The 24927-nt window shown below is 35.2% G+C and overlaps 1 protein-coding gene across 1 annotated transcript in view; it reads right to left on the bottom strand.

Annotated features, from left to right (window-relative positions):
- The window catches only part of LOC147032040 (uncharacterized), a 57842-nt gene that overhangs the window by 12115 nt on the left and 20800 nt on the right, over positions 1 to 24927 (bottom strand). Inside the window, exons 4-6 of the mRNA XM_085869328.1 lie at positions 7856 to 7999; positions 3305 to 3361; positions 2443 to 2580 (exon numbers count right to left, since the gene is read on the bottom strand). Coding sequence (XP_085725454.1) covers positions 2443 to 2580; positions 3305 to 3361; positions 7856 to 7999 — 339 coding nt within the window. The remainder of the gene's footprint in view (positions 1 to 2442; positions 2581 to 3304; positions 3362 to 7855; positions 8000 to 24927) is intronic.

The following is a 24927-nucleotide window of genomic DNA, read 5'->3' as shown; positions in this document are numbered from 1 at the left end:
GGCTTATGAAAAATATTGTGTGGCTCAGGCGGTGTGGCCAAACGAGCATTGAGAGAAGTTTATCGGGTTTTCCGTGTGTGCGTGTGTGTGTGTGTGTGTGTGTGTGTGTGTGTGTGTGTGTGTGTGTGTGTGTGTGTGTGTGTGTGTGTGTGTGTGTGTGTGTGTGTGTGTGTCTGCAACGTGAGGCTCCACAGCACAAACCAGCAAACCGATTATTTTTCACATGGTTGTCCTTCAAAAATAGGGTGTCTATTTACCGTCATTTTTTATGAGGCGTCCCAGTTGGCAAAATCCGCAAGAGGAAAAATCTTGCCAGGTAGAGGAACAATTGTATGTGAACCAATACGTCTTGGCAATTAATCTTCGTCGGTGGATCGGTCAGAATGAAAAGCATCGTATCCAGCGCTTCGATCCTTGCGAATCCCGCGTCGCCTACCGCTTGTTTACCTTCTTTATCAAGGGGCCTTTATAATGTAAATAAAACTAAAGAAAATCAAACCATTTAAACAGCTTATATTAGACCGTGCACCTTAACCCCATGGCCAAAGCACACAGTCCAACAACTGTCCCATTGGCATACACATACCTCTCAGACCAAAGGCTGAAGCACATGGTCAATCAAACACACACATCCTAACCCCGAAGTGTCAGAATGCATGGTCATACAATTGGACCCCTCCATAGGAGTGAGTCCCCATAACTTCAACGCATGCCGTCCTGAATTCGGATTTATTTACCCTCATCAGGAGGGCATAACAATAAATATCTAACCAATGATGATCACACTCATCGTTTAAACATCAGTCGTACCTCCTGGCTTTTATGGTGATGTTGACCATGTAATCTGTCTGTAATAATGACACAGAGATAAGGTGTCCTCTCCTCTTGCAATAAGCACAAGTAAGCTTGATGAAAACTCTGTGGTCTGTTTCTGATGACAAGGAAAATTTAACTTCTGGTCAGCAGGCTTAAAATACTCAAACTTGGCATGCAAGTTTCTGGAGGATATTTAAATAAGGGTCTATTTCCCTGATTTTGGTTTACTGTAGCTCCCAAAGTTGCTTTTGGTTAGAAAACCCACTTTGTAGAGATATATTTTGTGAGACAAAGCAAAATTGTCAGCTGTAGTTACTGCAGTGTGCAACACTTCCACATTTCGTTCATCCAAATGTGTCCTAATGTCAGAATGCACACACTACCTAAACCTCTCCACTCACATCAACTGACTTAATCTCTTGGTCTTTCACAATTTCCTTGGAAGTAGACCACCGATCAAATAAAGTTTCTTTTTCTCAAGCACATTCCACATGAGTTTCACCATCTTTCTTCTTGCATTGCCTGAACTTCTGTCTGTAAGCCTCTGAGACCAGTTTATAAACTTTAAGAACTGCCCTTTTTATATCTCTCATACTATGAACAAAGGTCAATAGGTAAAGCGGAGTCAATATCTTTAGCCTTGCCAACGAAACCACAATGTAATAACGTAGTACAAGATTCCCCAGGCCAACTCAGGCTTTGTGCCAATTTTTGAAAGTAAAGGTAGTATTTATCTAGTCTTTCTTTAAAGGGAGAACAAGGCTCACATGTTTGGAAATGTCCCAAAACTTCTGACTGGCCGACTGAGAGAATTTGAAACATGTGGTGGTCCTAGTTATACTCTGTAATTCTAATTCTCTTAGTTTAATCTCTCCCTGATTCTCCAGTTCTTTAATCCTTCTCTTTCTCTTCACTGAATGTCCAGTTCTTTGAGCTTACTTTCCCTTTCTTTTTCATTTTTCTTTGCTCCACGTTTCGAGTTCTTTGAACTTTTCTCTTTCCCGAATCTCCAATTCTTTGAACTGCAACTCCAATTTACACAAATCCATACTTTCAGACTTCTCATCTGTCAACAATTGAATGCGGATTCATCCAAATGCTTCTCCTAAACTAAATAGTTTACCTCAAATGACAGAATTCCAGCTTTCCTTATTTTTGGTCTCACATCAAGGTTACAATATCTAGCCAATTCAGGAAGCTCTGATATTTTTTGACGTCCCAAGTTGGTCCTCATCTGGTGACTCAACATATTTCTTTACATCGAACATCATTATGAACCTTTGTTAGTTTCACTCCGTTTGTTTTAATCAATTTATTATTATGAGCAATTATATATAATTATATATTATATTATTATTATTATGAGAAAATGGCCTCTAAGTTTTAAAATGATAGTAAAAGAAAATCACGATTCAGATATGTGAGACACTTGAAATCGGTGGATATTTGTTAAAAATCCAAGATAGACCACTAATGTAGTAGAAAGATAGTTCTAAGAATTTAATTTCAGCACACAACTCAAAAATAATTATTTTGAGTTACACCATTCTTGCATGGAAGGGCTTCTACATCCAAGCTCTAGAATAAGCCTTTAAGATCGTATAAAAAAAGTGCATTTGTGTTTACCATCTGCATGAGGTACATCATTGCTGGTTTCAATAGGAGGTACACACAGCTCGACTTTCACAGCTTTACTGATCATATCCTCACGGGAAGTCAAATGGATAGCACTTTGGTAACTGGCCTCCATCAAATCAACATTATCTGCAAAACATTAAACGGAGCAGTCATTAGAAGATTTTAATTTTTACAATAAATCTGGACCAACTCGTGCATAGGTTTTGGTTGACTAACTCATGGGCTTACAATTAAAACGGGCATATCATGATGAGCAATGCAACAGCACTTGGTAGAGCGCATACCTCCACCAGGCTAAACAGTTTACGTTTTATAGCCCACTGATAGGACGCACCTGCATCTGCAGCTTCACCAAAATCGAATCAGCCATTATCGTCACCAAACCAACTGATCCACCAATTTCTGTCCAAATCCGTCCATAACTTTTTGAAATATTGTTTTTTTTTATCGTTATTAGCTCAATCACTCAATGGTGAAGAATCACTTAAAATAATTATTGGATCTGGATCCAGATTAGGATCTCGACCAAAATATAATCAATTTGTCATGGTCAAATGGCCTCCAAGTTATAAAACAATGTCATCAGGATGCACAAATAAGAGGTCATGATGGCTTTTTTGTTTGTTGAAGATAAATTGAGCAATGTAGCAGAAAGAAAATCAGCACCCATAACCCGGAGGAGGACATCACGGAGAAGAAACCCCCTCCCCCACCCCCCACACCCAACCTGTCCACCAAATTTTTGAGATATCCTGCTCACAGACAAACAACCAGAGACAGTCGTGAAAACATAATCTCCGTTCACTTTCAGTGGCAGAGGCAATGATATTAGATTAAAAAAAATCCTTACCTTGTGAAGTTGAACCACGAAAGTATTCAGGTTTCACATTCACTCCCAATATATTATCTGCAGCAACAAAATAATTGGCATTACTCCAATTTCTGAGCATATTTTAGGGCTTCACCACACACACAAATCAGAGTAACAACACTTGCATGATAACCTCAAAGCAACAAGAAAAAACATCAATGAAACTAGAACATCACTCGATAGAGCACATAGTTTCACCTCACATGCTCATTCTGAATAAAAAATACCATGATTAATTGCACACATGACTGTTATGGCCCACTGCTATTATGACCCATGTAACTGTATCATCCATCTACTCAATTACCATATTTTCACACAAATAACCCATCGACTATACATTAAATTAGTTCAAAAATTACAACTGCAGGGTATATTCAGGTGTGGGTGAAATGGTACTTCACCAAATGGCACGTGACATAACCCACAGGGAGCCAAGTTTAATTATTAAGAAGATACAAAAAGAGCCATTTTTGTTTTTGTAAGTTTAATTGTAATATCTTTAATTGAAGTTCTTTCGCATGTTTTACCTATATACACTGATGAGCCAAAACATGATGACCACCTGCCAAATATGCTGTTGGTCCTCCGTGTGCCGCCAAAACAGCGCCGACCCGCCGAGGCATGGACTCCACAAGACCCCTGAAGGTGTCCTGTGGTATCTGGCACCAAAACATTAGCAGCAGATCCTTCAAGTCCTGTAAGTTGCGAGGTGGAGCTACCGTGGATCAGACTTGTCAGTCCAGCATATTCCACAGATACTCAAACGAATTGAGATCTGGAGAATTTGGAGGCCAGGGCAACACCGTGAACACTTCAGCATGTTCTTCAAACCATTCCCGAACAATGTGTGCAGTGTGGCAGGGCACATTATCCTGCTGAAAGCGGCCACTGCCATCAGGGAATACCATTGCCATGAAGGGGTGTACCTGGTCTGCAACGATGTTTAGGTAGGTGACACGTATCAAATTGACGTCCACATAAATGGCTGGACCCAGGATTTCCCAACAGAACATTGCCCAGAGCATCACACTCCCTCCACCGGCTTGTCATCTTCCCACAGTGCATCCTGGTGCCATCACTTCCCCAGGTAAACGGTGCATACGTACACAGCCATCCACGTGATATAAAAGAAAACGGGACTCATCGGACTAGGCGACTACCTACCACTGCTCCAAGGTCCAGTTCCGATGCTCGCATGCCCATTGTAGGCGCTTTCGATAGTGGACAGGGGTCATCATGGGCACTCTGACTGGTCTGCGGCTACGCATCCCCATACGCAACAAGGTGCGATGCACTGTGGATTGTGACACATTCCTCCAGTGACCATCATTAAAATTTTCTGTGACTTGTGCCACAGTAGACCTTCTGTCGGTTCGGACCAGACGGGATAGCCTTCGTTGCCCTCGTGCATCGACGAGCCTTGGGCGCCCAACACCCTGTCGCCGGTTTGTGGTTTGTCCCTCCTCGGACAACTGTCGGTAGGTACTCACCACTGCTGACCGGGAGCACCCCACAAACCTTGCCATTTCAGAGATGCTCTGACCCAGTCGTCTGGCCATAACAATTTGACCCTTGTCAAAGTCGCTCAGGTCTTTACTCCTGCCCATTTCTCCTGCATCAAACACATCAACTTCAAGAACTGACTGTTCACTTGCTGCCAAATATATCCCACCCCTTGACAGGTGCCATTGCAACAAGATAATCAATGTTATTCACATCACCTGTCAACGGTCATAATGTTTTGGCTTTTCAGTGTGTGTGTGTGTGTGTGTGTGTGTGTGTGTGTGTGTGTGTGTGTGTGTGTGTGTGTGTGTGTGTGTATATATATATATATATATATATATATATATATATATATATATATATATATATATATACATACATACAGTCATGCATCACTTAACGACGGGGATACGTTCTGCGAAATGTGTCGTAAAGCGATGTCGTCATTATGCGAACATCATAGTGTACTTACACAAACCTAGATGGTATAGCCCACAACACACCTCGGCTATACGGACAGCCTATTGCTCCTCGGCTACAAACCTGTGCAGCATGTTACTGTACTGAATACTGCAGGCAATTGTAACACACATCCAAGATAGACGGAAGACACATTCGTTTTACCTTTGGGCTGTTCATGACGGCCATGTGTTTTGTTAGCGGCTGCTTACAATATCCTCTCGCATCGATTCTAGAAAGGTGAATAAATAGCGTTTGGATTTTATAAATAATCATTGCATCGATGTTATAATTTACAAATGAAGAAACGAGCACCTTTCAGTTGTGTGATATATTTTTGGAACAGTGCGAATGTTTCAACAACATAAAAAGCTTTACTAAAAATTAATTTGTGTTTTAATTTTGACTAACAACGATTTATTCGTGGAATTCTTTAATTCAAAGGTAATTTACTTGCTAGAAGGTAAACGTGCAAAGAAACTGGTCAAATAGGGTGACAATAGGGGTGATTTAGGATGTTAGGTCAACATTGGGTCAGTTTGAACCCTGATTTTCTTGAATCCTGATTTAGCGCGACCCCGCTTTTCACGCGATGACATTTTATGGACCTCAACGATAGCGTTATAATGGGGCCACACTATAGTTGTTTATTATCATTAACAAATGTTATGCACTGGACATAATTGGATGTGCTATACTGTACTTTTATACGACTGGCAGAGCAACGATGGCTCTGACATCACGAGGAAATAGGAATTTTTCAGCTCCATTATAATCTTATGGGACCACCGTCATATATGCGGTCCGTCGTTGACCGAAACGTCGTAATGCGGTGCATGACTGTATGTATGTGTGTGTATGTATATATGTATATATATATATATATATATATATATATATATATATATATATATATATATATATATATATATATATATATATATATTAGTAGTAAAGCCCGGTGTTGCCCGGGCTTTCTTACAAATTTCCTGAATAGCGGTTAGGGTTAGGGTTAGCTGTTAGGATTAGTGTTAGGGTAGCTAACACTAACCCTAACACTAACCCAAACCCTAACCCTAACAGCTTGGCGTAGCGGAGGTAAACAGCGCCCAGGGCAAAGTGGAAATTTGTGTCCACTGTAGGCCTTAAACTTGAGTGGATTTGAATGGAAAATCCCATAAGGGATATCGATTTATCGATTTTTTTCGAATATCGGAAGTGTTATGGAAAAAATTTATAGCCAATGACTAACTTGGACCAAAAGCCATAATCGTACCGAATTTGAATGGAATCCTTTGGAGTTTGTGAAAATGCATCAAAACGAATTTTGAGGGGCCTCTTAAGGAAGACAATAATATCATTTGTATATGTGCCAAATCTTGTTTCATTTCATGCAGTAACAAAAATCTGATGGTGGAACAAAGAAAGGGGCGTGCCGAAATATATATATATATATATATATATATATATATATATATATATATATATATATATATATATATATATATATATATATATATATATATATATATATATATATATATATATATATATATATATCTGCAATGGCCTGCAAAAGTATTCACCCCCTTCCAATAATGCCACATTTAGATGAACTGACAGAGTACCTGCCCTACGGACGATCTTGTTTCAAGCATGCAACACGTTCTTCTGACGCATACCTTTATTTGGCTAGTGTATAGGCAAAAAAAAGCCTAATGCATGATGCAAAGTAGTTTGTGTCGAGGGTATGTGAAGGCCAAGGCTTCGGCGATGGCTATGAGAGAGGGCAGATGCTCTCAGCGATGTAAGTGTGGGTTGAGGCGCAAGTCAGGTAGTGATATTAATGAAGTGGCAACTTATTTGCGAAATCACGTCAAAGGGGGAGGGAGACTTAAATTGGGGTGTTACTGTGTCCATCGACTATTCTGTGCCACCAAGAGAGCTTGCGAGAACTATCATCTTTTTCTGTTCAAATCCAATTGATTGACAGATAAGGCCATATATCGTGAACAAACACACTGCACCAAATCTATGAAGTTATCCATAAGGTAAGTAACAGACAGAGGTGATTATCAGCAAGTCACATTGGGTTAGCCTGTTCAATGTTCCCATTTTAACTGTCTCATGATGCCAGGAACCAGTGTTCAAATGCCATAACCCATAGATTTTATTTTATTCTTCCATGAATCTACAGCTTTGCATAAATCACATACAGGCCAAATACATGGGAAGACCTCAGCGTACCTTAACATCATGTGCATTGCAAGGACAAATACAATATTAGTGGACCAACTGCAATATTAGTAGACAATGGACAAATACATATACATAATAAAAAAAACAAGGATTTGAACCTGAGTTCTGTGCATCAGTCAAAATAGAATGCTAAACAGGCCAACGTATACACGTGTCCGTTGTCTATTAATGTCTCTTGTAATGTCTGAAAAATTACACAGATGTCTACGATGGAATGACGGAGAGTTAAAATTTTGCATATCAAAACAGGTGACGTTTTACTTTGATGAATTTACCAGCAGGTGATGCATGCAATGTTATGTTTACCATCTATTGCATGAGAAATGCTGCTTGTTTCTTTGGTTGTAGGCCCATGATGTTCTTGCTGTTCCCCAACATTGTTTGAGGGCTCTTGTAAAAGAATTGGAATGTTTCCTTGGAAGAATCTCTCCTCAATTGTATGCACTTCACCTGCACAAAGCTCACTCACATTAGCGAGACAGGAAATTAACGAATCAAACACACCATTACAAATATTGTGGTTTTGCAACTGCAGTTCACACATTCATGTCTATTACATTGGGATTTATAATTCTTATTTCTATTACAAATGAAAAAAATTGAGGGGTGGGGGTAGGGGGTGGGCAGTGGGAAGAGGGGTGAAGTTGCTATTTGCCTTGTCAATTCAAAGACAGGTTTTGTTGCCTTTATATACAGAGACATTTGATGTCCATTTTAATTCATTTATTTATGGTATCTGGGCAGTACTGTCTTTTTAATCCTCGATTTTCATTTAAATAATCAGCATTTCAATGCCCATCTCAAGTTTCCATGAGGGCGTTAAAAGTCAACCACAAAGTGACTGGTATGGCATGGAAACAAAACAAGATGGGGCAGGAATACCGAGGAATCCAGAGGATCATTAGTGAGTCAGATGGGCTTTAAGGATTATTTTCAACATATAAATCTATCTATAATTCCTGCAGTGTGTGTGTGTGTGTGTGTGTGTGTGTGTGTGTGTGTGTGTGTGTGTGTGTGTGTGTGTGTGTGTGTGTGTGTGTGTGTGTGTGTGTGTGTGTGTGTCCGCTGTTTCTTGACAACCGCTGGTCCGATCTAATTGAAACTTGCCAGGTATATTGCTGGGCACCTGAGGATGTGCCTTTTCAAGGTTTGATATTAATCGGACAAGTGAGTCCCAAGTTATGGCCATTTCTTTACCAACCAATGACAGGACACGTGCTGCGTAGGCGTGGCTGATGCGCCATTTTGTTACCAATCACAGGACACGTTGCTGCGTGGGCGTGGATCCGTAGGCCGGTGCACGGCCAGCCGACGATGATGTCACGTGCCGTGCTGGTTACGATGGGGATAGATCGGTGCCTTAGTTACCGTGGGGTCGGAGTGCCAATGGTAAATGGCAGCGAATGTCATGGCAAGCAAAGACAGGGAGGTAAACTTGATTTTAATTAACTCTGTGTGTAAGTATCACAGCAGTTGTTACTTCAATGCAAGCGATAATTCGTGGAATGATGTGAACATTCCGTACGGGCACGCACTACTTCTGGATAGTGATGACTTACTGTATTCTAATAATTTCTCGATTTCTTATCCGCATTTATAGATACACAATGCCCCAATCCAGTCATCGTTTATGAGAGCGAAGGAATGGCCTGTGTGGTTGTTTGAAAGTTGTTGTTTTTTCCATGTACGGCCACGCACATATGGGCACGCGAGAGCGAAGGAACGGCCTGTGTGGTTGTTGTTTCTGGCACACGTTTTGAAAGTTTTTTTTTTACCTTCGCAAACTTCGTTTGACGAAGGTATTGTATTGACCCCTGTGTATTTATTTATTGGTAAATATGTGTGCGGACAACATTGCACAAAAACTGCTGGACCGATTTGCATGAAATTTTCAGAGATGATATGCAGTTACTCAAGGACGCCAGGTGAAGATTTTGGGAGCGATCGGATCAAGGGTCAAGGTCAAGGTCACAAAAAGGTCAAAATCGTTTTTTTGCGATTAAAGTGTCAATTTTGTTCCGATTTACATCAAATTAAGTCCAAAATGTTCAGTATTCAAATTCCGATCCACTGATATAGCGTATGGTATAGTGTTTGCAACCCTAGTTAGTCTGTGGAAGTCAAAGGTCAAGGGGGTCACCAAAATGGAGTTTTTGATTGGGAAGCGTTGTGGACAACATTACACAAAAACCACTTCGCAGATTGTCATGAAATTTTGTGGATGTGTTTGGCATCACGAGAGGACAAATCGATTAGATTTTGGGAGCGATCGGATCAAAGGTTAAGGTAAAGGTCACAAAAAGGTCAAAATCGTTTTTTCGCGATTAAATTGTCAATTTTGTTTTGATTTACAGCAAATTAACTCCAAAATGTTCAAAATTAAATTCCCCATCCTCTAATATGACACATGGTATAGTACTTTTGTCACCCAAGGCAGCGGTTGGGGGTCAAAGGTCAAGGGGGAGTAGGGTAAGAATACTGGTTCTGGCTCACTTTTCCCCATGTAAATGAATGGGGGATTTTCAGCCATGAAATTTTTCTTTTTTTTCCCCTGAAAAAATAAATCCCCTTTTTAGCCCAAGGTATATTTATTTGTCTCCCCTTTTAACCTGGAGCCTGGTGTTGGCTTAGTGGTTAGGGTGGCGGCTTGGGATCCCAGGGTCCTGAGTTCAAATCCCGTTGGCTGCTGAATTAACACCAGGGGGTTGACTCAGCCTGCCATCCTTCCGAGGTCGGCGAAATGAGTGCCAGTGTACTGGTCCCGGTGTATGCCCCGGTTAGAATAGGTGTACCATATCCCTGTGTGTCGTAAGAGGCGACCAGGGTTGGTGTCAGGAAGGGCATCCGGCCATAAAACATTGCCTCAAGAAAAAGCCAAACCCCTGCACAGCAGGGAAAAATGGCTGTAAAAACGGTCATTTTTTTATTTCCCCTTTTAACCTAGGGGCTCTCTATTCAAATAACCCATACAACAAGATAAAGATTTGTTGAAGGTGATTCTAAAGAAATATCTGAAACGTCGAAGCCTCGGGGCACTCTTTATCAAATAACCCATACAACAAGATAAAGATTTGTTAAAGGTGATTCTAAAGAAATATCTGAAACGTCTAAGCCTCGGGGCACTCTTTATCAAATAACCAATGCATATTGTTTAGCTCACTCATTGAACCTATAAACATTTGTTCATTCTCAAATTCCTTCAATAGTTTAATTTTCTTTGCACAATAATCCCCATCTAAAATATTGAAAAACAAAACATTTGAATCTTTATATTTTTTAAGATACCCTTTTTGTGCCCTTACCAAATGATAAACTTCTTAATGATCTCATCTGACCACCTCCTGAGTTGCATATCATTTTGATATTGTAGTAAATTATTTTTCCATTGTTCAATTGATAACCATCAAATTTTTCAGTCCATTCAAACATATTTATTATTTTCTTTACATCCTCTAACTTATTGGTTTTTAAATTGATTCGCATATTTGTTTTATTTACCTTTGTTTTAGATATTTTTTCAATAAGACTTATTTGATATTTTTCACATTCATTATGTTTTCCATTTATATACCAAGACTGAGATTTTCTCCACTCTTTAGTTTGACTAATACTTGGTTCGACCATTTATATATTGTGAAAAACGCGGCGGAAGCCCTTAAAAACCCTAACCCATCTTCCCATCGCTAAAACTTGTGTCCATATGGAACACAATCTATTCTATTCACTCTATCATACAATACCCATATGGAACACAATCTATTTTATACACTCTATCATACAATATCCATATGGAACACAATCTATTCCATTATCTAAAATAAATCTCTTATCATCAAAGGCTCCTAATGCCTTTTTATTTACTTCTTCACTATATATCTTATGTTTATAACTTCTTATTGTATTCATTTTCCTATATTCTTCTTTTCTTATTCATCAAACAATTATAATAATTTCTAAAAGTTATTGATTTCTTTATTACATATTTCTTTATTCCCTTTAACCTTTTATCAATCTGATCACCATACTTATAAGCATATGCCTTTGCTCTCAATCCAATAAACTCACTCATTACTTTTCCACCCAACTCATCCTTAAACTTACCAATAACCTTTTCATTCTTTTTGAAAATAACTCACTCTTCTTACTAAAATTACTTGTATCATATACTCCAATGTTTTTCTTCATATCCTTATAAACATCGTCAGTTTTTATATCTAGAATAAAACTATCGGTGTCCATATACAACAATGAAGCATTTTCACCATACTCTTTCTTTAAATCATTATACAAATAATCATACATCAATATCTTTGATAAATCAAGAACTGCTGTTCCAATATAAATTGGTTTATCCATGACAATACTTTCCTTTTTCATATGAATAGCAGAAAAGTTATCTGAAAAAACCTCTTCTCTCTCAAAACTTGGTTTATTTATCAATCTAGAAGCTTCTTTCCAAGATGTTGCAAATCTAATGTTTTGCCTGTTTCTAACATTCTCCATTGTCTTTCCAAAGACAGCATTATTCATCAATTTATAGAATTCCCCTTCAAATTTTACTTTTGTATTTGTTCTCATATCTGTATTGAATTTAATATACTTTTTTCATCCAAGGACTTTGTTTAAATTTTAAAACTCTATGAATTTTAGCTACTCTCAACCCAGCAGATAAATATTGTCTCAAGTTCCTTTGATGCAAAACATATCCCTCTTTTATCATAGAATGTTGTTAATAACTTTTCTGTTGATTTGCCTTTAATATTAAAACTTTTATGATAATCACTGAACCATTCGTTCTTTGGGCTATCTTTCTCACATGAAAAAGGAAGATCTTTATGCTTATTATGAAGATCACTCGGTACTTCAAATCAACTTCAAAATAATAACCTTCTTCTTCTTTGCCATTCAATTTCTCTTGAGAAGAAATAACAATATTCATCAAAGCCTTTTCATAATCCTTTTCTTCCACCCACTCTAATTTACCATAAGGCAGAGATTGAGACATTGCCCATCCATACAAATTATTAGCATCAAAGTACATCAAATAATTACTATCTTTTTCACTCTCATAATTTGGAAGATATTTATTATTTGCTTTAGCATATCTTTTGAACATACTTGTGATATTCCACCTCTCTTAGACTTCTCAATCATCAAAAGCATATCTACATCACTGACTAAATCTATATCTTGTTTTGTCATTTTCAACATTGCACTCCAAGCTAAACCAGGAGCTGTGAAATAGTGGGCAGGATCTAATCCATAACAATTTTTATTATGACAGAGTGATCTAAAAGCTTCAAACACATCAGCTAACAATAAAACATCTGTTTTTAGATACAAATCATGATATTCTCCAAGGTTCTTTATCTTAAATAATTTCCAAATTTCTTGTGCGTGTTTATATTCCTTATCACTTATCTCTTCTTCATAAAGGTTATTATAGAAACTTTCTTTGAAGGAAGTTGTGTTTCTTTAAATCTCATAAAATGAATCCATATAACCATAAGGATAAATTCCCTTACTTGTAAGAATTTTCTCTTTACTTTGAATTTCATTCCTTGTTTCAATTTCCTCTCTAGTTAGAATTTACTCTTTAATCAGAATTTCATCTATAATCAGAATTTTTTCTTTAGTTATAATTTCATTCTTTGTTCGAATTTGCTGTATAATTAGAATTTCATCTTCAGTAAAAATTACTACATTCATTTCCTCATTAATTAGAATTTCCTCTTACTTTGAATTCTCTCTTTAATCTGAATTTCCTCTTTAGTTAGAATTTCCTCTTTGGAAAGAATGAACTAAGATTTGGAAAAGAGCCCGTGGAGCTTAGATTTGATGCGAGGTTGGCTAGTGGTGTTCCCATAAACTTGTAAGAATCAAGAAACCTTATACGAAGTTATAGGTTTTGTGAATATCATTTTTGTAAATGAAATATACTTTTGACTTGTGTTTGTTATGGCAGAAATATTCCCTGGTGTTTTTGAAAGTTCATTTATAAATAGATGTGTGTCATAGTTGGCGCTGTTGTGAAGAAAGACTGGAATAAAAGAAGGTAATTTATAATTAAGATTACAACAGGAATGAGCGGGACCTCTATATTTACCAGTAAGATGACAATGATCCCTAACTTTAGACTCCTCAATTTCCTCCTCACAAATATGACAGATATTGTTCTTTCTAAATTCTAATTTTTCTTCTATGGTTAATTTCATCGGTTCATTTGTTTCTTTCATTAATTTACTTAGTCTTATACAATCCTTTTCTAATGCTTTTACAAACTCTTGTGAAGCATTTTTTCCACTATACTGTTCAAGTTTATTATACTTTTCTCCAACAGATGATTTGATATAATAACAGAAACCACAAGGAATATGTTTTTGATATTTATTTGTATATGGTTCTTTTGGATTAGGAGAAGCAGTATTTATCTTTTTTATGATACATTCAAAATCAGCGTATATCACAAATGGGTGCATGATAGATTTATTATAATCTTCAAAAGAAATCTTTTCACCAGGTTTAGGCATTGTAATTACAGCTGATTTATGATTACTACAATATTTTGAATGTTGTTCTAATCGTTTCTTTGTATGAAATGAATTAAGACATCGCTTACAAGGATATATTTTGTTTGCTGTTCTGAATACCTGAGAAGAGATTAATCTTGATAAATTATTGATGTATGTGTAATGTGAATTATTTCCAACACTAAAATATAAAAGATCAATGTGTGTTTCTTCATTTTTATAGTTGTTTGAAATTTTTAATATTTGAACTTTGTTTGTATCCGTTAATCCATATACATTAATAGAAAGATTATTCTTTTTCTCAAATTTAGGAATATCTGTTAGTGGCATTGGGAAATTAAAATCTTTAATGTCCAAGGTATTCTCATATTTCATATATTGTTTTACTCTTTCTGAATTACATTTTGGTGGATGTAAGTGAGCAAGAACAGACCAGAGAAAAACATTTATTATCATTATTCTTAATATTAACAACTGCCTTCTTTCGCTTTTATTTCTTTTTGGTAATTCAATATAAGAAGAAGCTTTAAGAGGGTTTGATTTTAGAATGTGTACATCTAAAAAGATGATTTTTTTAATATTGAATCCACTTCCCTACCACTGTATTATCAACATCCTCCTCTTGTCTTGATAGTTCTTCATAAAACCCCACTATTCAAAAAATCTTGAAATGATGTTATAAAATGAAGATCTGTCCTCATATAAGGAGTTTGTTCTTCATCTTGTCTTTTCATATTCATTTTCACTCCCATATAAAACTTTAAAGTTTTCATTTCTTTTAATGTTTTTTAATAAATTTTTCAACATCAGGTTTCACTATTTCAATTGATTCAATTATTGATGATGGACCGGGTTCTCCAAATTGAAAAATCCTTATTTTTATATGCCCTTTAAATGCCCCATCAGTGTTTTCAATATAATAGTCTCCCTTACTTTAAACTCATTTTTCTTGTGTTTTTGTGATTGAAGATGCCTATTATAACTACTCTTCAAAACATCCTTTGAGCAGGTATCACAATGTTTTCTTTCCAACTCAAGAGGGGATATTTTTGTGAAATAGATTAAATGTGTGTTTGTTGGTTCGAGGTGTTTTCTATAATGTTTATATTCGTGATTACAAACATCGCAGTATGTTGTATTCACCATATTTATATAATAAAACTTTGCTTAAACTAAAAATTTCTTGATGAAAATTTCGTTTATTTTACAGGTGAATCTGTGTTAAACTAAAATTTTCTTGATGAAAATTTCGTTTATTTTACAGGTGAATCTGTGTTAAACTAAAATTTTCTTGGTGAAAATTTCGTTTATTTTACAGGTGAATCTGTGTTAAACTAAAATTTTCTTGATGAAAATTTCGTTTATTTTACAGGTGAATCTGTGTTAAACTAAAATTTTCTTGATGAAAATTTCGTTATTTTACAGGTGAATCTGTGCTTAAAACCATTTTATCCTCCAACTTTTTCACTTAATAAATACAATGTTTCAAGACACAAAAGACAAGTTTCAATCAATCTCTTCATTTGTTAAAGATGCTGAGAAATATGTCAAGGATGTAAAATTGAACAAAGATAAATATAACAACTATTGGATAAAAACAATTATGGTGGATATGATGAGTTCTTCAATTTACTTCAGTGGAAGGGCTTTTAGTATACCTGGAAGAACATCAATTAAGGTATCTCTAACAAAAGTTTCTCCTCTCCTTCTGGCAATATATTCAAAACTAGAAAAAGCAATGAAACAAGAAAAGGTATCAAAAATAAAACCTTATGGATGAAGCTTTAGAAAGAAAAAATAGGACCATCTGTAATATGCAAGGAGAATTTTGTATTTTTTTCAACAACCCTAAAGATATAAATCCTGATGAAATAAAGGATGTTAATATATCAGGTGAAATGACATTTTTGTCAATTGTAGTTAAGGATCATTTTAAAATTACCTTTAATATAAAAATGTAGCAGTTGAATCTGTTAATGAAAAATGTATATCGATATCGATGGTAATGTTTTTTCTACTAATTAAATGAGCCAATATTCAACTGAAGATTTTGAAGATTATGAGAGTGATTATGATACCGAGAGTTTGCATTCAAACGATAGTTATGACACCGAGAGTTTGTGTTCAAATGATAGTTATGAAAGTATAGATGATTCTGAAAGTATCGAAGATGATATCGAAGATGAATTTCAGTTTAAGTAAAGTTTTACTTTATAAATATGAATAGTTTACTCGATTTTGAGCCTCTTGAATTCCATGATTCTCCATATGACAAATTTGAGAATTGTCCTGCGTGTGAAAGACGGGGATTAAACACAGAGTCAAAAGCCTATAAACAATGTATATTCTGTGATTATCTTCTAATTAATGATAATCAAAAATATAAAAGGAAAATAATTCTTTAGATTTACACCAAAAATGAATTACTTTACAAGATTGATTCGAGAAATGAATGTAAAGAACGAGGGTGAGAACACACCTTTCCTTACAAGGGAAGAAACTGAACGTATTAGAGAAATGTTCAAAGGATTGTTGTTATATCTTATTCATGGATGTGATTTTCAGGGAAATATCAACACAAGATATTGCATAAATAAAATAATGGATTATCTTGAAATTAAACCTGAACTTAGGATAAAATATAGAATTTCGAAAAAAAGCCAAGAATAAATTAAATAACCTGTTTTCCAAATATATAAATGAATGATTTTTTACCTATTTGGGAAAATAAGATAAAATTTGACAACCATAAAAATCTCCCAAATTCATTAAGATGCCTCATAGTTGGTTCAAGTGGATGTGGAAAACCTGCTTACTTTTAAAGATGCTCCTCACTCCCAACTTTTTAGATTATGATAATTTAATAATTTTCACAAAGTCGAGTTTTCAACCAGAGTATCAACTACTCTCACAAGGTTTTAATGCTGGTCTTCAAAAAGAAGATATAATCGGTTTATTTAAACTTCAAAAAAACCTAAATGATTTTAACATTGAAGATATAATACAACTATTTTGTGATACACAGAGATGTAAAAAGAAATCAAAACCGATAACTTGTATTCTGAGTGATAATACGGATGATATATACCGTCTCCCCAAGATTTGGATAAATCCAAAAGAACCTCGTTATCTTTGATGATTGTGTTAATGAGAGAAACCAAACGGTAATGGACAGCTACTACACAAGAGGGAGACATTCTTCTTGTAATTGTATTTATCTTAGTCAATCGTACTTTCAGCTTCCTCAAGCTGCTCCATCAGAAACAATGCTAATACTTTTATTTTATTCAAGTTAAATTCAATAGATATAAACAATTTTTGGAGAGACAATTGTTCTACATTATGTAGTAAAAAGGAATTTGGGGATTACATGAAACACACGACTGAAAAATATAAATATATTGTTGTGAAACAAGATGAGATATTAAATGATATTTTTCAATAAATAAATGGATGCAAAAGAAAGAGCAAGAAGATTTAGGGAACATCAAGAGTTGGTTTCAAAAGTTGTAAAACAGCAGGAAGACATAAAGAAGAAACGCAGACAGAAACTAACGGGCGAAGAAGCATTTGAAAGAAAACAAGAGAAATTTTTTAAACCACTTTAAAAACTTCCCAAGGAAAAATGAAAGATGTTTGCACATTTCCCACGGTAGAATATACTGCTAACAAACTTCAAATGTTAAAAGATTTCAGTCAAATGACGGAGGAAGAATTAGAGCATTTAGGAGAATTAGAATATGATGATGAAGGTTTATTTCAACAACTGGAAGAGATTAATCGACCCCCTGATTATATTGTGAATGCTCTTCAAAACAATGAATATTCAGCGGATTCAAAAACCAAAGCAGGACTCATTCCAACAGAACAATCAGCAATATTTCATCTTGTTCAAGAAAAGGTATTGATATTTAATGATGAATTAAGGTTCTTGGGTTGTGCTCAACCCCCTGTTAAACTAACTCCAAGATTAATGTTTCTTCTCACAAAAGATGGAAGACAAGGTTCAACTGTGAGGGATGAATCAAAGTATATTGATAAACCATTGGATATGGAAAATAATGATGATAGAGTATATATTGATCTGCTGAACACTCTAAATTATAAGGTTATTCTTTCTGGTAAAAGTAGGAAGAATGAGAAGGAGAAACACATTATTCAGGCTTTAAGTATCCTTGGTTCAGGTGTTAGTTTTCTTCCAAATGACCCATCGCAATTAGTTAATAGACTGTTATTGTTGTTAGGCAGTAAGAAGGCTGGAAATAACAATTGTTTTAATGAAGCATCAGCCATTTTAGACCAGTTGATGAACATGAAAATAATTAATAAATATCAATATAAAGACATTTTATCTCATATTAAATAAGATGAGAAGCACAATCCTTAGTTTCAATTTCACAACAAGTTACCACACATCTTCATTCCCATACCCACTACAACTTGACACAACAAAAGAATATGAGGCATCTTTATTGTCCATGGAAACTTATAATACCTTATTTAATATAACCGAGAAAAATGACAAGTTTAGTTATAATCCAGGAAGTGGATACAAAACGATAACAGTCTCACCCGGAGCATATGAGATTTCTCAAATATCTTCCGAAATTGCTCGTCTTATGAAAGAACAGGGTGATGAACCAAAAAATATTGTTATAAACATTCAAAAAACATACTTCAAAATCAACGATTAAAGTTAAAAAATAACTACAAGGTTGATTTCACAATTGATAATTCATTTAGAGAGTTATTGGGTTTCTCCTCAAAAAGATTGAAACTAATGGGACGTTTTACAGTGATAATGTCATTCAAATATCCTCAGGAATAAATTCGGTGTTAATTCACTGTGATTTGATTGATGGTGCTTATAATGATGGGAAAAAACAAATACAATATTTTCATTCAGCGATACTCAACCCCAATTGGTTATAAATTCAATATGGACCCCAAAAATTTGGTTTATCTACCTGTGTCAGGAAAACCATACACAGAGTAAATTTTAGGATAACCGACCAAGATAATCGTGTGATTTCTTTTAATGGAGAAGTTATATCCATCAGAATTCACCTACGTGAAGTTTTCCAATAAATAAATACGATGGTTATTTTGAGGAAACACGAGTTGGGAAAATATAAAATAATTACAGGGGATGGGATGTTCCTTTCCCCATACTACAAGGGTGAAGGTATGTATCTTGGTAGAGGATACTATAAACCTAAGAGACAAAGGGGTGTTGGACATCAATTTAGAGGAGATGGGATAATTGATACTCTCATGGGTATTGGTTCAACTATTCTTAAACATAAAGATCTAATTGGTTCAACTGCTTCTGCTGTGGGAAATGTAGCAGGTGTCAGAAAGAGTATAAAAGATGCTCAGAAGGAATCTCATAAATTACAAGCAATAAAAGAAATTAAGAAAGGCAAAACTCAGTTGTCCCCCAAGAACGACAGAAAATAATTCAAATACTTGGATCAGGGTTTCAAAAGTTTTAACATCTTTTTTTCCTAAATAAATACAAGTATGGAAGCAATTGATAGTATCTATGATTTGGATGATACTATTATTATCTCAAACTCCACTAAAAAGAAGATTACTTCAAGGTAAATGCAATAACTGGAACAGACTGGAATACGAATGGTACAAAAAGTTTTGAAATAAATAATCAACAAACCTATTTGAATCTCTCCGAAAGTTTCTTGTTGTGTAAATTTAAATTCACTAAGGCTGGGAATAACACAAACGCTACACTTGTAAATGATTTCTTCTGGAAAATGTTTGATAGTGTGCGTTTGTATATTGGAACACAAGAAGTTGAAGCTGTTGATTATGTCTCTGCTGTATCTGAAATGATAAAATTTACACTCTATACATTCAGTGATAGAATGGGAAAGGGGGCTGTCGAAGGTTTTATTCCTGATATGTCAACGGGAACAAACACAGACCCTGGGTATACTCAAAGGAAAGGAATGTATAATGATGATACAAAAGCAGAAAATAGTTTTACTGTGGCAGTTCCTCTTAAAGGTATATTTGGATTTTGTGATCATGATAAAGTTCTGTATGGCCTTAAAATTAGATTTCAACTACAAAGGAATGATAATGAAAATCGATTGCTTTTTGGTGTTGGTAGTGCTTTTGGTGATCAGAATAAATTTGTAATTGAGGAAATGAGTTGGTATATCAGTGAATATACTCCTAATCTTAAAACAGAAGAGATGTTGAATCGAAGACTTAACTCAAAGAAACCACTCAGTGTATCATACCTCAAAAGAAGATGTCAACACGTTAAACTCAATCAAACAACTTACACGTGGAATTTGGGTGTTCTGGAAGGAAAGCCACGATATCTGTGGATCATTTTTAAAAAGCCAGATGGTGATACTGCGACTGATAAGAATAATGCATTGAGTGATAATGCTAAGGTGAAACAACTTCGCTTTCTCTAGATGGAACATTTTACCCACGAGATAGATTGGAAATTAATTGGGAAAAAATGATTTTGCTGAAGCATACAAGTCTTACCAAAAGGTGTGTGAAAGTAATGGAAATAAAGAACCTATTTTGGATATGACAGCATTTAAAAGTTTGTATACAATCTATGCGTTTGACCTGAGCGCTCAAAAGGAAACTATAAAGTCTAATCGAGTGGATACTTCCCTATACATTGAAAGAGGAGAGAGTGAAGAAGTTGATACATATTGTTTGCTTTTGGAAGAAACAGAATTGCAGATTAATACAGATAATGGTGTGATGATTAGTCTCACATAATTTTTTGTTAAATAAATGAGTGGCAAAGTACCAACTGGGGTATATGTTAATCAAATCAATCTTCATAAACTATCATCTTGTGTTCAAAATCAAAAGCCTTGTACGATTAACGTTAATACAATTCAGAGAAAAGGAGCAGTAAGAATTGATGTTTTTCTCACAAGAGAACAGGTTAAAATCTTGAATGACACTGGCTCACTTAAAAATTAAAATGACAAAACCAATGTTGAAAAAATATTCAATAAGAGAGACGAGTGGAGGATTTCTCCATTTCTAATTCCTTTATTTGCTGGTTTAAGTGCGGTTGGAGCATTGACGGGTGGTATTTCAACAGCGGTCAAAACTGCCAACGAAGGAAGGCTCAACTCCAGGCTCAAAAAGAATTGGAAAGACATAACAAAGAGTTGGAGAAACAAATTAGTGGAAGTGGTGTAATTGTAGATTTTGCTGAAAAACTTGAAGGTCTGCCTGATAAAGCGAGATTGTTAGTTGGAGATATGCTTTCTTCTATAGCACAAGCAGGTGTAAAATTAACGAAAAGAGGTAATGGATTATATCTTTCTAATAAATAAATGAGCATTGATGAGTGGTTGAAAAAATTTGGAAAGAATACAACATCAAATTTACAACTTGTCAAATATTGTAAGAAATTAAAAATTCATAATGTGGTTATTTGTATGAGAGATGAATTAACAAATGTGCCGAAACATACAAAGAATATTATTATGAACTTAGAAGATAATAATGGGAACGGTTCTCATTGGGTTTGTATTTTTAATAGTCAAGACAAATATTATTTTGATAGTTTTGGTCTTCCACCACCTGTTGAAGTCATAAAATTCTTACAGAATGGTGTTTATCAAACATTTCAAGTCCAAGAATTAAATTCCAAGTGTTGTGGCCAATTATGCCTATATGTGTTATTTCAACTCAACAAAAATAAAAAATTTTATGATATTATTTTTAATCTAATATAAATGACTTATGTTGGTAAAGATGGTTCTATCTTTGGTTTATCTCAAGAACTGGATATTGATTTCTCAAATTATTACACAAAGGCACAGGCTGAACGACATAAATATAATATAACCAAAAATATTAACATGAAAATGCTTATAAATTAAAAAATTATCCAAGCCCGACTGACGCGAATGACTTGGTGAGATTAAGCGATTTATCACAATATATATCCTTAAATAAAACGGCTGTGTATTCCAAAGATACAGAAGTGTTGATATTATCTCCAGGTCATACAGAATTCACAGTTCGAATTAAAATAAATTTTTATAAAGAAGGGCGTATCGTTTGTATGAGAATAGAACAATGGGGATATGATATGAATGATTTAGGTATAATTGGTCATTTAAAATTAACCTCGAAGACCTGGAACAATTAAATCAGTCTCGTAAGGAAGAATATTATCCACTTGGTATCGAGAATGAGTTTTGTGGGGCTACGATTAGTAAACAACAAATAAAAGAATTTAATAAGGGTAAATATAATAATGGTTTTGCACTTGTTTATCTCATGAAAACAGAAAAACAGGATTTTATATAATAAGTAAGGAAATACAAAATGATTTAACTATGGGAAGATGGGGAGGTGTTTCGTGCCATAATATTGTTCTAACATATATTTCTAATACATAAATGACAGCAAGAAGGCTTCAAGAAAATTATCATTTCTGTGTCCAAGCATACCTTCAAGAAAAGGGTATTCGGTATTTTAATAAATATGTTCTACAACATAAGAATGAGGTATTTTCAATAAAAGATTGGCATTATGCTGATGTTGATAAACCGACAACTTTAGATTTAATTAGAATGTTAAATAATGAAAAAATTATAAAGTTAAGAAAAGGTAAGGCTCTTTTAGAAATTCAAAAGAAATTTTATTGGTTTCCTGTTGTAAAAAAAATTATTTTGGATACAGGAATAACAAGAAATCCTGATGAATATATGTATTCAAGGATAGTAAGGGATGAGGAAGGAGTTGAAGAAGAGAGGGAAGAGGAGGAAAAGGAGAAGAGGGAGAAGAAAGAGAAGGAGGAAAAAGAGAAGAGAGAGAAGGAGGAGAGGGAGAAGAGAGAGAGGGAGGAAAGAGAGAAGAGAGAGAGGGAGGAGAGAGAGAAGAGAGAGAGGGAGGAGAGGGAGAAGAAAGAGAAGGAGAGGGAGGAGAGGGAGAAGAAAGAGAAGGAGGAGAGGGAGGAAAGAGAGCGAGACAAAATAAATATCAAAATATGGAAACCAGTGAGATTAAAAAAAAGATTAGGTATTACAGAAAATAACTCAACCCACCGAGGAGGAAAACAAAGAATTGATAAGTCTATTTACAATACTTTCGACAAGACTATTGACATCGAGAAGACAGGTATTTTAATTCAAGTTTTTCATTTTTATTTTTTTTCTTAAATAAATGGGGGAGAGAGTGAAGGCATTTCTAAGGATTCTTTATGTTTTAAAAATCAAGATTCAAATGTGCATGTTGGAAACTAAAAAGGTTTTTGCACTCTGCAGGAATTTTTCTCATAAATAAATGAGTTATTGTCTCAAATGTAAAAAGAAAACTAATACTAAAAATATTTCATATATTAAAAGTAAAAATAACAGGGTTATACAAAAAGGTATATGTTCGGTGTGTGGTTCAAAAAAAATCAATTTATCTCCCAACACAAACTAGGAGGAGATATCCAAAAGTTTTTATCAGGAAGTAAATTTACAACTACTGGAATACCAGGGGAATTACATCTTCCAGGGTATTCTTTCTGTGGCCCAGCCACAAACTTGACTAAAAGATTAGATGAGGCACACAATCCTAAATCCTGAGTCGGCCTATCAATAGAGTTGATCAAGTGTGCATGAGACACGATATTGATTATGGGAATACCACAACGTTGGAAGAAAAGCATGAAGTCGATAGAGAAATGTTGTATAATTTGTCTCTGATACAAAATCCAACCTTGAGAGAAAAAGTTGATCGGTTCATTGTGAAGAAGATGACCAGTGCTAAATTGAAACTTGGGTTTGGAAATTCAAAAACTTATAGGCTCTAATGATGCCATTAAGACTGAAGAGCAATTAGCTGATGAATTACATAAACCAATATTCACAAAGTTTCAGAGAAGGAAAGTTTATTCCAAGGAAGTAGATTATATCTGGTCTGCTGATTTGATTGAACTCAATAATGATAAGGGGTACAAGTATGCTTTAACCGTTATTGATTTGAGGAGTAGATATGCGTGGGTTGTACCATTAAAAAACAAAACAGGTAATACTCTTATGTTAGCCTTCCAACAGATATTTAATAAAAGTAAGAGAAACCTAAAAAATTGTGGACTGATGAGGGTAGGGAGTTTTATAACAAGACATTTATGAATTTTCTAAAAAATAACAGTATTACATTATACAGTACCTTTAATGAAGGGAAGGCAGTTGTTGTTGAACGTTTTAATCGTACCTTAAAAGAGAGACTATATAAAAAATTCACACAACTCGGTTCACAACAATGGTCATCTTTTATTCAAGATATTGTGGATAAGTACAATGACACGATTCACACGTCAACAAATATGAAGCCATCAGAAACATTTACAAAAATTAAAATATGAAAAAGAGATTAATGTCAGAAAACCTAAGTTCAAAGTTGGTGATATCGTAAGAATATATAGGTGGAAATCTCATTTTGAAAAAGGTTATACGAAAAGATGGACCAACGAGCTTTTTAAAATTGTTGATGTAATAGATACGGTTCCTTGGACTTATAAGATATATGATTTGGAAGGGGAAGAGATTTTAGGTTCATTTTATTCACAGGAATTACAAAAGACAAAGATAAATTGAAATTTTTTGACTCCGCCCTTTTTGGCTCCACCCACACAAGCCCCGCCCACACAAGCCCCGCCCACACAAATCCCACACAAACCCCACCACACACACCCCCACAAGCTCCAATAAATTGAAATTTTTGACTCCGCCCCCTTTTTGACTCCGCCCACACACGCCCCTCCTCCCACCGAAGCCCCGCCCACACAAACCCCACACAAGCTCCACACAACCTCCACACAAAAACTCCACACAA

Source organism: Eptatretus burgeri, chromosome 2, assembly GCF_056783735.1.
Source record: "Eptatretus burgeri isolate ZD-2024b chromosome 2, Ebu_testis_v1, whole genome shotgun sequence".
Classification (NCBI taxonomy): Eukaryota; Metazoa; Chordata; class Myxini; order Myxiniformes; family Myxinidae; genus Eptatretus; species Eptatretus burgeri.
Note: the sequence above shows the minus strand (reverse complement) of the source record. Positions and strands in the feature narration are given on the sequence as shown.